At 40.8% G+C, this 18,401-nt stretch overlaps 1 protein-coding gene across 1 annotated transcript in view; it reads left to right on the plus strand.

The window, feature by feature from the left end:
• The first annotated feature begins 3,266 nt into the window (after positions 1-3,266).
• The window catches only part of fut10 (fucosyltransferase 10), a 47,814-nt gene continuing 32,679 nt past the window's right edge, over positions 3,267-18,401 (plus strand). The window contains exons 1-2 of the mRNA XM_059965356.1: positions 3,267-3,415; positions 13,417-13,696. Of these exons, the coding sequence (XP_059821339.1) occupies positions 3,275-3,415; positions 13,417-13,696 (421 nt within the window). The 5' untranslated portion in view covers positions 3,267-3,274. The remainder of the gene's footprint in view (positions 3,416-13,416; positions 13,697-18,401) is intronic.

The raw sequence follows: 18,401 nt of genomic DNA on the forward strand, positions 1-18,401 counted from the left end.
CTTTGACAACGTGTCACACGGGAGGCTGCTTACCAAGTTGAAAGCCCATGGTATTACAGGAAAGTTACTAATATGGTTAGAGTATTGGCTGATTGGAAGGAGGCAGTGAGTGGGAATAAAAGGATCCTTTTCTGGTTGGCTGCCAGTGACTAGTGGTGTTCTGCAGGGGTTGCTGTTGGGACCACTTCTTTTTATGCTGTATATAAATGATTTAGATAATGGAATAGATGGCTTTGATGCCAAGTTTGCAGATGATACGAAGATTAGTGGAGGGGCAGGTAGTATACACCTTGAGTATTCTGAACAGTTTGGGCCCCTCATCTTAGAAAAGATATGCTGGCATTGGAGAGGGTCCAGAGGAGGTTCACAAGGATGATTCCAGGAATGAAAGGGTTATCATCTGAGGAACGTTTAATGGCTCTGGGTCTGTACTCGCTGGAATTCAGAAGGATGAGGCGGGATCTTATTGAAACTTTTCAAATGTTGGAAGGCCTAGACAGAGTAGATGTGGAGAGGATTTTCTCATGTTGGGAGAGTCTAGGATAAGAGGGCACAGCCTCAGGATAAAGGGTCACCCTTTCAAAATCGAGATGCGGAGAAATTTCTTTAGCCAAAGAGCAGTGAATTTGTGGAGTTTGTTCCCACATGCAGCTGTGGAGGCCAGGTTGTTGGATGAATGTGTCAATGGGTTAATTGTCCAGAAAGAAATCTGATCATGAAGGGGGAAAAAGCTGTTCCTAAAACACTGAGTGTGTTTTCTTATGATTCTGTACCTCCTCCTTGATGGTAGCAATGAGAAGAGGGCATTTCCTCGATAATGGGGGAACTCAATGATGGATACCACCATTTTTAGGCATCAACTTTTGAAGATGACCTTGGTGCTGGGCATGCTGGTGCCCGTGATGGAGATGACTGAGTTTGCGACTTTCTGCAGCTTTTTATGAAAAAGGCGATGCAACCAGTTAGAATGCTCTCCATAGTATTTCTGTATAAGTTTGCTAGAGTCTTTGGTGACATACCATATCTCCTAAAACTCCTCATGGAATACAGCCACTGAGGTGCCTTCTTTGTAATTGCATCAATATGTTGGGCCCAGGATAGATATTCAGTGATGTTGACACCCAGGAACTTGAAACTGCTTTCCCTTTCCACTGCTGATCGCTCAATGAGGAATGGTGTGTTTAATTAAAGTCACCCTGGATCCCAATTCATCTAGTTTACTGGACTATCTTACCCTGTGTACCTGTTTAAGGCTTTGTAAGACAAAGGAGATGATCATGGATTTTAGGAAGACGAAGCCTAAACCGCTCTCTGTTACTATTGAAGGCCAGGACGTGGACGTGATGAGGACCTACAAGTGCGGGGGTGCACCCAGCTGACAGACTTGACTCAAGCACCAACACAGAGGCTATGTAGAAGAAGGGCCAGAGTCATCTCTACTTCTTGAGGAGACTGAGGTCCTTTGGAGTATGCAGGCCTTTCCATCACAAGCTCTACCAGTCTGTTGTCACCGGTATGATCTTCTATGCAGTGGTGTGCTGAGGCAATGGCATCAACATGGGTGATGGCAACAGGCTCAATAAGCTGATCAGAAAGGCTGACTCTGTTATAGGAGTCAAACTGGACACACTGGAGGCACTGGTAGAACAAAGAACTCAATGGTAAATCCTGACAATTCTGGACAATGTTTCTCACCCTCTGCATCCACCTTGGCTGAACAGAGGAGCACTTTTAGTAATAGACTAAGATGACTACTGCATTGCTCCAAAATGTGCCATATGAGGTCATTCTTGCTCTTGGCCCTTAGGCTTCTATAATGAGTCAACCTATAGCCAGGGAATTGATGACCCCCTCAAGTTAAACTGCTTGAGGTAACTTTTTTTTATTCTTTCTACTTCTCTAATATTTATATCTGTGCTCTTGTAATGCTACTGTGACACTGTGATTTCCTTTGGGATCAATAATGTACCTATCTATCTAAAGTACACGTAGAAAACATCCATTGTCCTGCCTTCAGCAATATCATGAAGGATCCTACCCACTCTGCTCATAGATTGTTTGTTCTACTCTAGTCAGGGAGGAGGCAGCACATCATCCACATCAGGACCACTAGACTCAAAAACCCAAGCACTAACCCATTCCACCACCACTACTTTATCATTTCCTGTTAGTCCACTTATTTACAGATACTCCTGTGCCTAGCATCATTTTAAGGCCATAAAATCAATGTATGTATATAAGCTTTCTTATTTATATTTACTGTTTTTTATTATTGTGTTATCTTATTGTATTTTCTTGTGCTGCATTAGATTTGGTGTAACAATTATTTTGTTCTCCTTTACACATGTGCACTGGAAATGACACTAAATCCTGATTCTTGAATTATATTCAATTCTAAAAAATCCCTATCAAATTTGTAAGACAGGATTTCCCATACATAAATCTATTCTATCCTATCAATCCTTGACTTTCCAAATGTTCCTTAGAATCCCCTCCAGTAATTTTCACACATTGAAGTTAGACTCACTAGTCTGTAATTCTTTAATTTGTCCTTGCAGTCTTTTTTAAGGTCACATTAACCATCCTCCGGTTTTCAAGTACCTTATCCATGACTGGATGATTCAAATTTCATTGTCGGGGATGCTGCATCTAGGAGTTTTCTGGAGTTACCACGGAAACAGGCCCTTTATCCCACCACTTCTCTTCCAACTATCAACCACTCATTTTATTCCCCCACACTCCAACACTGTCAAGGTTATACCTGTGGCAATTGTCAGTGGCCAATAAATCTACCAACCTATATGGGAGAACCCCCTTAACCACAGGCAGAACCCACACAGAGAATCAGAGGTCAGAAATGAACCCGATTCACTGGAACTGTGTGCGCCGTGTCAGCTAATGAGGAACAGCTGAGGAGCAAAGCGATGTGAAAGTCCAGTTGTATAAATAATTAAAATCCATCGTAGAAAGGGTGGATATGCAGTGGAAAACCTTCCTCTAATATTTTTTTAAGTTTCTGTGTACGTCCGACGTGCTTTGGCTCTGCAAATTGAAGAATGACGACAATGCATCAACTGGTCCATCTCGTTAATCAAACGGGACGGTTCGCCAGGGAGTCCGGGGAATGGGTCACGTGAGAGGCTGTGATTGACGGTAGAAGTAGCCATTCACAGCCAGTCGGTGATGACATCATAAAGCTGGTTCGGGAGCTTGCGGGGCGGGGAGAGGGGAAATGGGCCAATGGGAGTGGGCGAGATGTAGGGCAGGCGGCGGGATGTCTCTTTGTTACGGTCGCGCAATGGAACGGCCTTGGGTGAAAGGAGAGGGGCGCCGCGGTGGTAGGATCGGCAGGAGATGGCTCTGGTTGCACTGCCTGTGCTGCTGCACCCTGCTGTTCCTCCTTGTGACTTTGCAGGTTAGCTGCTTTCTTGCTGCTCTGTCCCCCAGGAGCACAGCGGCGTCACTGGCGTGGTCCCATTGCCACCTTCCCCCATCCCACTCATTCCACGATACAGGTATTGCGGAGATAACAATAAGACCCTCTCTGTAAAATGTAACGCTTTCCCCTTATTTGCGTGTTTTCATTCAGCTCTACATTTTTGATGCACACTTACCACGTACAACTTGCGCCGTATTTGCAAATAGGCTCTTGCCCACCATTAAAGTTGTAATTACGTGGCGTCTTTCACTTCCCAAGAGACCCCACCCTTCGAGTAAATAATGAATTAGGTTTGAAGTTTAGGACAGAAACAATCGGTAGAAAAACCCATCTGTGGTGGGACTGCTTATAGAAGTCCTTCCCGTGATGAGAATGGAAAAGGACTTTATGAATTGAAAACCTGACTAGTGATGTATGCACATAGACTTTTCTGAGCAGATAGTCACGCTTCTTTATTATGAATAATCCTTGGGGTTTCTTTTAACATGTTCTTTTATATTTAAGATTGCCGATGTAAAATAACTTTTAGACAATTATCTCCATTTGAAAGTTTCCCGTTAATTTAACATTTAAATTGTACTCCCTTTCAGATTAACAGTTCTGTACTCAAATGCAGAATTTTGATGGCTACACTGAAGCTTATACTTTCCTCCCACCACAAAGAAAGCACATTTGCTCCGTTCTATTTATTACATATCCATATCAGCTTCCAACAATGGAATTTTGTTTTAGTAGCTCCGCAACCTATTCTGTCACAAGCCTATCACACATGTTTTAAATCCTTTTTCTTCCCACTTATAAAGCGGTAGTTTATATTTGCTGGTTAACCCACATCTGGATAGTGATAGGAAACTGGAGCATCTTGTAGGCACCCACAGACCTGAAGAGAATGTGACACCTGATGTCAGACTCAAACCTGGGTCACTGGAGCTATGAAGCAACGGTATTAACCATGGTGCTCTTTAGGGGGAAAAATTGTTTAACCCTTTAAAATAAAAGTATCTTCTTCTTGGTTGTAAATGATATCAGTGTTTGCCAAAATTCTTATTACTTTTTACAAAAGCAGCAACTCAATTATTATTAGGTATTTTACTGTTTACTGAATGAAACAATGACTGGAACTTATTCTGAGATACTGTTGAATAAGTTTTTTTCAAATGAAGTATTTTTATAAGGAACTTTATGGATCCCTGCTGACAGCCCTACCAATTCCTACCTGTGTGCTTCCATTTTTTTTGTACTGAGGTTTATTTTGAACATGGCAGATTTTCTGAATGAGTTTTCAAGGCTCTGAATACTGACAGCCCTGTGTAAGGTAATTGATAATTTAAAAGTGGCCTTGATCATAGGTTTCATCCTGAGAATATAATGCGGTAGTGGCTTATTTCGATATCATTATGTTAGGTAGATAGGTGATTCAAAGCTAATAAGAGAAAACTGAGGGTTTATAAGGCATTGGTCAGACCATACTTGTCAGTATTGTGAGCAGTTTGGGGCCCCTTATCTAAGAAAGGATGTTCTGGCATTGCAGAAGGTCCAGAGGAGGTTCACGAGAATGATCCCAGGAATGAAAGGGTTAATGTCTAGGGAGCTTTCAATGGCTCTGGACCTTTACTTGCTGGAATTTAGGAGAATGAGGGGGAGCTCACTGAAACATCGAATATTGAAAGACCCAGATAGAGTGGACGTGGAGAGGATATTTCCTATAGAGGGGGAGTGATACTGGAAGGTATATCCTCAGAATAGAAGGACATCCTGTTAGAACAGAGATAAGGTGGAATTTCTTCAGCCAGAGGGTGGTGAATTTGTAGGATTTATTGCCAGAGTTGGCTGTGGAGGCCAATTAATTGGGTATGTTTAAAGCAAAGTTTGATAGATTCTTGATTAATAAGTGTGTGAAAGGTTATCGGGAGAAGGCAGGAGAATAGGGTTGCGAGGGATAATAAATCAGCCATGATGAAATGGCACAGTGACTCAAAGGGCATAATGGTCTAATTCTGCTGCTACCTAAGTCACGTGGAAAATTGCAAAACAAAAATTCTGGAAACCATATAGATTATAATGTTATTTTTGCTATCTCTTCAGTTTATTTTAACAATTTTCTCTTGCCCTTTAATACACTTTTCTCCATTTCTCCTGTCAGCTCATGCTGGTACATTGCCTGCTTATGTTCCTGTTTATGCTGGAACAGCTCCCATCCCTTCAAAATCATAGTGCAGCAGATAACCCAGTGATCCCCTCGTGGCCCGAATTCTATTTATTGCCATTTCACTGCTTGAGGGAATTAGTGGATGTGACAGATCTTGCAAAACTATTGACCCCAAAACGTTGACTACTAGTTTTCTTCAGAATCACATCACTGAATTAAAGCTTATCCCTGCAGCAGTTTACATAGTTAGAAAACTGAATGTTGTAGAGCTGCCAAATGTATCTGAAAAAAGAAACGGAGTCATCATTTTAGGCCAATAACCTTTCATAAGGCCATTAATGTTGTTACTCTGAAGTCAAATCTTTAAGGAATGGAACGTGATCCATGCCAGAGCGGAACGTTGAAGTCCAGCCTAGGAACTCCCAATGAGTCTGCTAGATGATTGGGACCAGAACTTTTCTCCTTAACCTCAAATAACTAAAGAAACACTGCTAGCACAAATAAACAAACCTACTTAGAAAATTCATCCTTTCAGCACTCTTAAAATATAAGTTAGACACATTTTATAATGTCACTCATGATTTTTACTTAAAGAAAATGATTTTCAAAGTGCTGATGTTGTGCATTGAGTATATGTGTGTGTAATTAATAGTGGCAAAGAGCAATGTGATGAGGGCGGAAATACAGGTAGCGATGGATAATGTTAACTGTGTGGGTGGATATCTGTTTTGTCATTTCAAAATTGATAGTTTTTAAAATATGTGAGAGGTTGGTGTGTTTGCCCAGTTTTATTTTGGTAATTGAAAATTCTTGATCTTCCAAACGGTGGGCAGTTATGGATGGGATGCTGTTTTTGTGTCTACCAACAAGAGGCAGTTGTTTTATGGATCCTTTTTTTCTATTAGCAATCAATCCTGCTTCAATTCTACCCTGTTAAATTGAATGGGTTATGCCCAGAGTGACTTGGGACTGTTTCCTTTTCTTCCTACCTATTTAGAATGGAGTAAGATGCTCTTAAAACACCATTGTGCTCAATGTGAAGATGAAACATCCGCATTGATGCGTAAGGTGCAATATGTTCTAAGCGTCTCCCTGCATGAACGTCAAGAGCTCTAAATCTATTCCTTACTAGTGGTACCAGTTCAGCAATGTAAAGTGCTCTAAACTTGCCTATTTTTCCTGCTTTATAAATCAACTTTAAGCTTTATAGAAATTATAATGTTCCCTTTAAGTCATGCAGCTAAACAAAAGTTACTGTAAATGTTGTGTATGATGCGGATTGCTTATACCTGTACTTTGCTCTCTTTTTGCAGGCTGTACTCTACAGTAGTTTGCGATTTCTTCCAGACTTTCCTTTCTGCTTAAGCAGCTTTTACCAGTTCCTGCCTCCTGTTGCTGATCCTGTAGCTTACAGCTTGTGGATGCTCTTCTAATTCCACTCTGTTCCTCCTGGTATATATGTGTCTATATTTATACGGATTTATAAAATATAGTGTGACTTTCTATTGTTGCCACTAATTTTCTTTTTCAATGCCCACTTTCAATAAATTGTACTGTGACTAACAATCATGAACTCAAAATAAAAATAAAACTGCAGATGTTGTAAATCAGAACATTAAGAAGCATCTTCAGGTCCTTAAAACAGAGTCAAAATCTTGGTTGAGTAAACCTTCACTTGAAGATGTTGAGAGACTTAGTAAAGCTATTATGAGAGATTTACAGGCAGTGGAGTGGGATGAGAGGAGGATAGACAAATGACAAAGCGATGATGATACGAAGGAATGGAGGTAGATGTGGGACAATGGAAATCCTATAAGCAAAACCAGAGGAGGCTTAAGTACAAAATTAGGGCAAAAATTCTGATTTAAACTTGCTGTACTTGATGCTGAGGGTGGAAGGTTGAACAGACCAGGCCTGGATGCTGAGGTGCTGTTTACATCCAGGTTCAGTCCAACAACAAAGGAGACTGAAGTCAATATATGTGTAGAGTTGAAAAGAAGAATGGCAATGCTTTACCAGCAGACAGTGATCCCTCTTTGAGCACAGTATAGATTGGAAGATATATGAACTTCTTCTTGTCCTTGATACTCAGAAGGAGTCTTGCAGACTCCATAAAACATCATTAAGGCTGATTTATACTTGTGCGTACGGGCTATGCCATAACCCTGATTTTCACTTCTGCATCGCTCTACACCATAGCAAGCATGCGTTGGTGTGTGCCGAAACGCTAGTTGGTGGTGGAATTTCTGTGCCACTGTGTTGAGTTTCTTTGTGAGAGGCATGGACAAGGAAATGCATTTCAAACATTTTTGCATTTCGGCAGGTAGATTTGATGATTTGGTTCATTTATTTTGCATCGGTGTACGTATAACCTACAGACCTGGCAGAGAAGAAGCAACCGGAAACGCGATGCTGCCAAGCGGACCAATCACAGTTGTTGCGGTCTGCATCGCCGCGACACATGAGTAACTTTTCTGGAGAGGTGCATGTCACCCAATGGCATAGGGTACGTGTTACCTATGGCGTAGATGCGATGCACAAGTATAAGTCAACCTTTAGAGTGTGGAAAATCGTGAGCTCATGCAGGTTTCCCTTCCCTCTATAACTCTGGTTAACTTTCAAAGGTGATTATAATCCCAGGAATGTTTAGTAAGTGGTAGTTGCTTATCACGTTAAAGAGAAGTGGTTGAAGCAAGACCTCTCTGTGCCTTTGTCACTAATTCTATTTATCCATACTATGTGTTTGTTTGAGTCAGACTGTTTGGCATTTCTGCAAAACTTTTCCTTTGTGTTTCCATTTCCATATCCTCTTCACAAACGTTAAATTCCTAATCACTTAGAAAGCCTTTTAAGCTCCTTGTTAATGTAACCTTTCCCAGCACTTCAACTACTTTTCTAGCTTTCCTGTACTATTCCAAATGACGTTCAACAGCCCTGTACTCTCAATGGTCCATTCCCTTTGGTTGTGACCTCTTTAAATTCTTTTGCTCTGCACTTCGGAATTTCTTTCCAAGACATTGAAACCCAGCCCTCTCACATTGCACCTGTCCAAATCCAAGATCTTCTTTATAACCCCTCCCCTACACCTTCACACATCCCAACCATATCATCCCCTTTAAAGCTTAATGTTAATCATTTTGATCAGAGGGTAGATTCATGTGTATTTTCTTCTACCATTAACAAAAATTAATTCAAAGTCTTTAAGAATTAGATCATAAGGCCATTAGAAATGAAATGAGTCTGTTCTGCCAGTCTGTTAGGGCTGACTATTTTTACAATCCCATTCTCTGGCCATCTTACCTTTAACCCCTTACCAATAGAGAACCTATCAACCTCACTTAACTCCACCCAGTAACTTGGACTTCACTGTTCTCTGTGTCAATGAATTTCACAGATTCACCACCCTCTGCCTGAAGAAATTCCTCATTTTGGTTTTAAAGGATTGTCCCTGTATTCTGAGTGTGCCCTTGGATCCTAGACTCTCCTACTGATGGAAACATCCCCTCTGTGTCTGTATTTTCCAAGCCTCTCATTATGCAGTAAGTTTCAATGAGACCCTCTCCCCTATCTTTCTGAACCCCACTGAGTGCCAGCCCCGAGACTCAAATGCTCCTCTTACATTAAGCTTTTCATTCCTGGGATCATTCTTTAGGACCAGCAGACTTGAGGCCCAGAATTGCTCACAGTATTCCAACATGCTGGCCCAGAACTAAGGAAGAGGCTGCTCCTTGATAATGCCCAGAATTTTATTGGAAATCTTTTACAGCCCTTTTCACAATAGTTCCATAACATGCATGGAATGGGTTAATTGAAACAACTTTTCTGACTCTGCAATCCAGCAATTGAAAATAACGTTCCCTATGCTTACATTTTGGTTTTGGCCTCAGCAATGAATTCTCTACCCAGGATTGTGTGTGAGTGTATTTGAGTATTCTTGTTTGGTAAACATATCTCTTTGAAGTGATGAATACAGATTTTGTGTGTGCACAATTTGTAAAAAGAAACTTTCTGAAATGCTTAACAAATGTTGATTTGTGTCCTTGGAGGTGTTTATTAAATTTGTTACTGTCTCAATATAACTTGTTGATTGTTGAGATGAGTCATGTGTTAGCTGTTTGTTGGCACTAGTTCAAATCTAGTTTGTTGATATTATTTCGCTAAATAAATTGTAGTCAGTAACAACAAGTTTGTTATTTTAGGATTGTGGTTTTTAATCTAATTTTCAATAAATCCAAAATTAAAATAGTTTAAAACACGATTGAACTGCATCAAAATTTATCTTGCATTATTATATTTTAAGAGTAAAATACCATTAATTTTCTAGTTATTACAGGTTAATTTCATAAAATTATTGAGAATCAGGCTACCACAAGCTTTTGGTTATATTGATTAAGATAACATTGATCTTTATTAATTAGTGGGTGAGAATGTGTAAATGTGTAGTTCAATTGTAGCTTGGATTTTGAATTGTGAAGCTGGTTGGAAATTGATGAAAGCAGGGTGAGAAAGTTTGCTGCTTTAGCAAAAAACAAACCGCTAAAGGAGCTCAGTGTGTCAGGCAGCATCTGTGGGAAGAAACGGATCGTCGATGTCTTGGGTTGAGACCTTCATTTGGATTTCTGGCATACCATACTCATGGATCGATATTCCCAACCGCTTGCCTCTGGAACCTAAAAACAAAATTAAAATGCTGGTAGCTTGAAATAAAAACTGCAAATGCTGGAAATGCGCTGCAGGTCAGGAAGCATTTGTGGCGGGAGGAAGAATTGAATTAATGTACAGGGTGAATGATCTGAACCTCTATCTCTCTCCCTCACTAAGGAGAGTTTGTGGCATTTTCTTTTATTGTTTCTGACACAACTTGAAAGATGTGAAGCAGGAAAGAGTGCAGAGAAGATTAACCAAAATATTGCCAGACTTGGGGCCTAAGTTATAGGGAGAGGTTGAGATGGCTCGAACTTTAATCATTGGAGTAGAGGAGACTGTGGTGACCTTATGGAGCTGTATAAAATCATGAGAGGCATAGATGGTGTGAATATAGTCTTTTTCTCAGGGAAAGGGAATGAAAAGCTAGAGGGCATAAGTTTAAGATGACATGGGAGAGATCTGAAAGGGACCATGTAGTGGGTGGTGAAAATATAAAATGAACTGCCAGAGGAAGTGGTTGAATCAGTTAAAATAACAATATTTAATAACCTCTTGCCTAATGGATAGGAAGAGTTTCAAGGGATATGAGCCAAATGCGGGAAAATGAGACAAGCTTGGATGTGCATCTTGATCAGCATGGGTGAGGTAGGCTGAAGGACCTATTTCTTTGCTGTATTATTCTATGATTTTATGACTAACTTTCGACAATCCACTACTGCTAAGTGAACCTGCATAGAACTTTACCTCCTTGTTACTGACAAGCAAGGAGGGAGAGATATTGCTGTGGGGATGTTAATTATGCAGGTAGAACGGCATGTAGGCATGGCAACACAGACTGAATGTCAGATGGTAAGGAGACCTTTGTTATCAGTAACAGAGAGCATAATGACTGATGTAACATGGAATGAAAATGCAATATTTTCTGTAACTTCTTATGGTTGGGGGTTACATGTCCAGCAGGGGTTCCTTGTCGCAACAGGAGATTGAAATCGAGCATCCTAGCAGGTATTTAATAGTCTGCTGTGTGTAAGACTCCAAAGGTTTGTATAGGACTTAGTATGATATCTATGCATGCTAATTTTTTGATAGGCACTGTTAATATATAATTTAATATTCATAATTAAATTTGAGAAGTACATTTTCTGTCTGTACAAAAATGGAACAATGCAGAAGCTAGACAAATTAAGCCCTTTCCTACTGATGTCAACACAGACCTTTTAGTTCATCAATAATTTTATGTGCCTGGGTGGTTTTAGAAATGAGCCTTGGAAATATGGCTGTATTGCTACCCCTTGAATTGGAAGGTATTAAGTACCCCTTCTGATTGCCTCTCCGAACAAGGGATTAGATCTATCATCCCTCATTGCCGGATAATCGTCCAGTGAGCTCCTTGTGTCTGACAGAAGTAATACAGCCCTCACCCCACTCCGTCAAAGTTGAGTTTCTGTTCATATGCACAGGTGCACTGAGAAACCTGCTTGCAGCAGCACTGCAACACATAACACAGCAGCATTCTCAAGAAAAACATTAACTACTATACAGATTTAGTAAGAACGAACACAAATAGATCCAGAAATGAAAAATCCATTGTAGTCCAGGAGTGGTCATAGGATTGCTCTAGTGAGGTAGTGAACACGGTTGTGCAGGATTGTTCAGGAACAGAATGGTTGAAGGGAAGTAGAATAAATGGATTTGAAATGGCGATGTGAGACTTCAGGCTTCTGTACCTCCTGCCTGATGGTAGCTGCAAGAAGCTGGGCATGGCTCATGTTGGGGATGTTTAATGATAGATTTTGCTGCCTTGAGCCAGTTCCTCCTATAGATACTACTGATGAGGAGGGATATTCCCATTATGTATTGAGCTCAGTCCATAATATCTAGCTAGTAAAAAGTTTCTCTGCATAGACTACGTAAAATTTTAACCAACTTCTATAGATGGACTGTTGAGAGTATCCTAACTGGTTACATCACACCCTGGTATGGAAACACCAATGACTAGTATTGAAAAGAGCTGTAAAATTGGCAAATACAACCTAGTTCATCAAAGGCAAAGCCCTATCTAGCATTGAGTACCTTTACATGAGTACTGATCCACGAAAGCAGCACCCATCAAAGACCCCTCCATCCAAGCTATGCCTTATTCTCACCACTAATACCATTGGCAGGTGGTGCAGAACCTTGGGTCCCATACCTCCAGCTTCAGGAAGAGTTATTACTCGTTAACTATCAGGCTTCTGAACAAGCATGGATAACTTTAATCATCTCTACTCTGAACTGTTTCCACAACCTGTAGAGACACTTCCTAAGACTCTTCACAACTCTTGTTCCCAGTATTAAAGTTATTTTTTTAAATTTACAGTTTGTTTTCTTTTGCATTAGTTCTTTATCAGTCTTTCATAAAATTTATTATATTGTTTTTCCCCCATAAGAAAATGAACCTCAAGGTAATATACGGTACTTTTGTAGTACAATTACTTTGAATTCTGAACATAAAGGAGTAGAGAGTCTCTGTTGATAACTTGGTGTGAATTGAAACTTGTGTCAGTTTTCACCATTTAAAAAAAACTAAAGAGCCAAAGAAACAGAATTTTGAAAGAAACTATGGTAGTTTTATTTTACAATTCAAACTGGCTTTTTAGGCCAGTGACAGTGGAAGTATAGGATGGATAGGTGTAAATTTTGCACTTTGTTTCTCTCGTAGTGGAGCCAAAGGAACCAAACGGCCTGCTCCTGCTCGTAATTCTTGTGCTGTATGTTAGTTGCAGCTTAGATTATGTTACTAGTTATCAGGATTGAATTCCCAGTAATAACCAGTATGTCTTACAAAATAAGCATCAATGACATTATTGCAAAAAGCAAAAGGGAGGTGCTGTTATTCAAATTACCCAGAGAACAATCTGCTGCATGCAGCTCCATTAAAGGAATGGGTTGTTGCATGGGATAGCTGATGAGAGGCAGATTAATACTAATGTATATGTCCCTTTGTATGGTCATGCACTTCAGCAGCAGTGGTATAATCTCTTCTTGAAGATCTGGCTAGTGGGAATTAAAGCTGTCAGATTTGATTTGTGTTGCACTTTGTAATACTTGCTGGGTGCCCTTCACCCAACAACATGGTGTATAAGTTCAGGGCATTGTGCCAGCCTGAAGCTGTGTGTAACTGAAGTGCTTATATCTACAGGTGGTGGTTGAACTGGGACAGTTTGAAACAAAGGAAATAAAGGGTGAGGATTTCTACAGCGACAGAATGGAGGATTGGAATCTGTTGAATGACGCAAATGATTTACAGAGCAGTGTGAAGCAATATTCCAATTTGGGAATTGAGTGTCCCATTATTCTGTGGTGGTCACCACTGACTGGAGAACCGGGCCGCCTAGGCCAATGTGGAAGAGATACCTGTTTCTTTACAGTAAACAGGACCTATCAGGATCATCAAATGACACGAGCGTTCTTGTTTTATGGTGAGTTTTCTTTAAATTCAATGTTCTGTCATTGTAGCCTGATGGGTATTAAGTACACAAGTACAGTGACTTTTGCAGAAATTAAATGCAGACTAGTGAGAGCACAAAATGGATAGCGATAGTTGGCCACCCGTGTATGTAGAAGAATGGGTGAAGAATCAGATAGCATGTAACCTGTTTGAAGCCATCTATTTCCTCTTCCCATCCAAAGTTGAATTACATTATGGGAGATAGGAAGAGGAAGCCATTTGGCGACACAAACCTGCTCTGTCATTTAAGGAAATCTTCTATCGGAAATGCCATTTTCCTGCCCCATCCACAAGTACTATGATTCCTTTAATGTCTAGAGTCATACAGCACAGAAGTAGGCTGCTTCTATCAACCATTTTGTCCATCTGCACTAACCCCATTTTCCTCCATTAGGTTTGTATCTTGTGCCTTGCCTATTTAAATGACAACTGAAATGCCTTTCAAATTTGAAGTTGTCTGCACCACTTTCTCTGACAGCAAATGACGGACATAAACCACTCTGTAATAAAAAAAATCCCATTAGATCTCCTTTAAAACACCTCTCTCCCACTTTAACCTCATATTCTTTTGCTTTAGACATCCCTACTATGGGGGAAAATATTATTTACCTCTGTGTCAATCTCATAATTTTATATTTTCTTTGTTCCAGAGAAGACAATCCCAGCCTGTGCAATCTCCCCCATTAACTGAAGTCCTCTGGTGAATCCGTTCTGCACCTCTCCAGTGCAACCATATCCTTTGTATAATGGCAAGTAAAACTGTATGCAATAGGAAGGATGTGATTATGCTTGAGAAGGTGTTGAAGAGATTCACAAGGATAAACGATTTTTTCTGAAGCAAAGGAGGCTTAGGGGTAACAAAGTTTTTTTTTAAATTATGAGGGGCATTGATAGCATAGGTAGTCATAATCTTATTCCCATGGTTGAAAAGTCTAAAATAAGAGGATATTGGTTTAAGGTTACAGGGGAAATATTCAAAGGGGATCTTGGGGACAAGTTTTTCTCACAGGATTGAGCTGAGACAGTAAGTGGTCAAGGTAGATGAAAATTAGTGCCTAAATGACTTTTGGTAAGACGCATGGATTGTGAAATTTGAGTGGGATATTGGCCAAATGCAGATGATGTATATCCAGTAATTTTCTGTGAGCTGTCCTCAAAACTTCAACATCTACCACCAGCAGCATCTTTATGCCCTCTTCTCGCTCATGCCATCGCACAGGAGGTACTTTAGCCTTGGATCCCACACCACTAAGTTCAGGATCAGTTATTACCTTTCAGCCATTAGGCTTCTGAACCAGCACCGATAACTTCAATAACCACTGCTCTAAACTGATTCTACAACCTATAGATTCACCGATGAGGATTCTTTAGAACTCATTCTCAGTATCAGTTTTTATTTGCATAGTTTGTCGTTTTTTGCACATTGGTGGTTTGTTAGTTATTGTATGTGTAGTTTTTTGTAAATTCTATTGTATTTATTTTCTTGTAAATGCCTACAAGAAAATAAATCTCAAGGTAGTATATTGTAACATATGTACTTGGATAATAAATTTATTTAGAACTTTTAAACATTGAGATACAAGTATATGGGATTAGCACAGGTAGACAATATGGACAAGTTGGATTAAGGGCCTTTTAGTGAATGCTATAACTCTACGAATCTGTCCATATCTTCAGCTTCTTTCCTAACTCAATATACTCACTGTGTAGGATCTCTTCCCTTTTTCTGCATATGCTTTTGGTGCCAATATGCACCAAGGCATCTGGCTGTTCACCATCCCCCTTGAGAATATCCTGCAGCTGCTCCAATACGTCCGGCCATAGAATCTCCTGTCTGACCCCCTAACTACTATCAAGTCCCCTTTCTGCCATAGTTGGATGCATCAGCAAGGGAGATGAGGCTGAGTACAGGGCTATGGTGGGAAACTTTGTCACATGGTGCGAGCAGAATCATCTGCAGCTTAATATGAAAAAGGCTAAGGAGCTGTTGGTGGACCTGAGGAGAACAAAGGGACTGGTGACCCCTGTTTCCATCCAAGGGGTCAGTGTGGATATGGTGGAGGATTACAAATACCTGGGGATATGAATGGACAATAAACTGGACTGGTCAAAGAACACTGAGTTTGTCTACAAGAAGGGTCAGTGCCATCTCTATTTCCTGAGGAGACTGAAGTCCTTTAACATCTGCCGGTCGATACTGAGGATATTCTACGAGGCTGTGGTGGCCAGTGCTATCATGTTTGCTGTTGTGTGCTGAGGCAGCAGGCTGAGAGTAGCAGACACCAACAGAATCAACAAACTGATTCGTAAGGCCAGTGATGTTGTGGGGGTGGAACTGAACTCTCTGACAGTGGACAGTGACTCCCATCCACTCCATAATGTACTGGTTAGTCACAGGAGTACATTCAGCCAGAGACTTTTTCCACTGAGATGTAACACTGAGTGTCATAGGAGGTCATTCCTACCTGTGGCCATCAAACTTTACAACTCCTCCGTCAGAGTGTCAGACACCCTGAGCCAATAGGCTGGTCCTGGACTTATTTCCACTTAGCATGATTAATTTGTTATTATTTAATTATTTATGGTTTTATATTGCTATATTTCTTCGCTATTCTTGGTTGGTGCGGCTGTAACGAAACCCAATTTCTCTCGGGATCAATAAAGTATGTCTGTCTGTCACTACCGCACTGCCTGACTTTACTGTTCCCTGCTGAGTCTCAGAGCCAGCCACAGTGCCACTAAACTGGCTGCTGCTGATGGGTCATTTCCCAACAACCCCCCAGCAGTATCCAGCAAGGCATACTTGTTGCTGAGGGGAAAGGCCATAGGGGATCCCTACACTGTCTTCCTAATGCCCTCTCCTGGTGGTCACCCATCTACTATCCAAAAGGTGTACTCAGAATTCTCATCTATAATGTCTTCAGCCTCTGAGATGATCTTGGGTACATCCAATTCCAACTCCTTGACCCAGTCAGTCAGGAGCTGATGTTTGGTGTATTTCCTGCAGATGTAGTCATCAGGGATACATCTGACAGGGGAAGCATTCCATCCTGACTACTCTGTACTAAAAAAAATGTTACATCTTCTTGTCTGTGCCTCCGTCCGAATACTCTTATGCCAAAGCCTTTCTGCTCTCTCACTGGTACACTCTGACAATGGCCTCTCCACTGAGCCCTACCTTCCTTTTATTTGCTGTTGAGTTTAGGCCTCTTGCTCTGACACTTACCATGTCTGCACAGCTGAAAAAAGACCAGCCTTCACAAAGCTGCTTTTTTTTTAACTCTCTCGTTCTTGACCTTTGGTAGGGCTTTGACACCGGCATTTACCGCACCTGAGCTGCCAAAACAAAATTAGAAAAATAACACAGAAAGTGGAGTATAATGTTGTAGATAAGAGAAAGTGCAGTGCAGGTAGGCAAAAATCAACATTTTTAAAGAGACTGTAAATTCTGGTTTACTCCTCAATCTTCTCTGGCCATTCCTCTTATGGAATTTTACCATGCAATCACAAGGATTGCAACATTTCTCTTTTTATCAATGTCTTTGCCAATATCTAGCAATCCAAGCAAACCTTCCAGGTGGAGCAGAAATTCACTGGTGTTTCTTCTAGTTTAGTAAATTGCATTCAGTGCTCACATTGTGCTGCCATTGAAGGAAGCAAATACAGATCGAGTGACCATTTTGCAGTGCACCTTTGAGAGCTTGTGGATCTCCGTCGGTTAGGGTTGACTATGTGTTCTGACTGTCTACATGCTGTGTAAGCCAGGAAAGTACAAGGGGGAGAGCAAGTTGTTGCCCATGCAGCAGGCTCCCCCTTTCTACACAGTTGAATCCAAAGTAATGGTAGAGACCAATGTAGTTTGGCACCAGAGCATTGCAAGAGTCGCCAGTCAGTATTAAACTGAATATAGGACTGCGTTCGGGACTCCAAGTCTGGATTTTTTTCTCCTGAAGCTTTCCCCGTGAGTGGGTGTAGCCACAAAGCAGTTGAGGTTTGAGATCAGAGTTTTCTTTCTCCTAGATGAGTGGCCAATTATAGACAGTGAAGTAAACTGGTCTTATGGCATCAGTAACCCACCTTTTTCCCTTATGTCAGTAGGAACTGTTTTGGAGGGCTTAATAGCTAAGCCACATATGAAAGTGAGGAGCTGGTTTTGATTACCAGAGGCTATTTGAGATGCACACCATTAGGAGCATTTCATAGGTAATGGGAGCTTATCCCACTACCTTCCCCAACTATGACACCCTAAAGGGTCTAACACTTGCCCTCAGACCTTTGTATTTGACTTCTTGTTCTGCTGCAACAAACACCAAACTAGGGTGGAGGAAGAGCACCTCATCTTCCGAATAGGCACTTTGCAGCCTTCAGGACTCCAATATTGAATTCAGTAACTTCAAATAACCAACCTCTCCAGTTTCTTTAGAGGTCTGAAGCCTGAGAAATGGAGGAAATGAGAGAAGGCTCCGTCAACCACAGAAGGAAAGCCATGTTTTTTTTATTATATAAAAAAAAGGACATGTGTTCTGGAATGAAAATAACTATCCTCTCATGATTTTTTTTGGAATGAAGACTCTACTAAGGCTGCCCAAAAGCAGCCACTGCTGTAGAACTAGGGATGGGGAGATGAATCCATCTTTTCCAGAAATATCCACATACCAAAAACAAAGATTTTGTAT

The sequence above is a fragment of the Hypanus sabinus genome, chromosome 3 (assembly GCF_030144855.1).
Source record: "Hypanus sabinus isolate sHypSab1 chromosome 3, sHypSab1.hap1, whole genome shotgun sequence".
Lineage (NCBI taxonomy): Eukaryota > Metazoa > Chordata > Chondrichthyes > Myliobatiformes > Dasyatidae > Hypanus > Hypanus sabinus.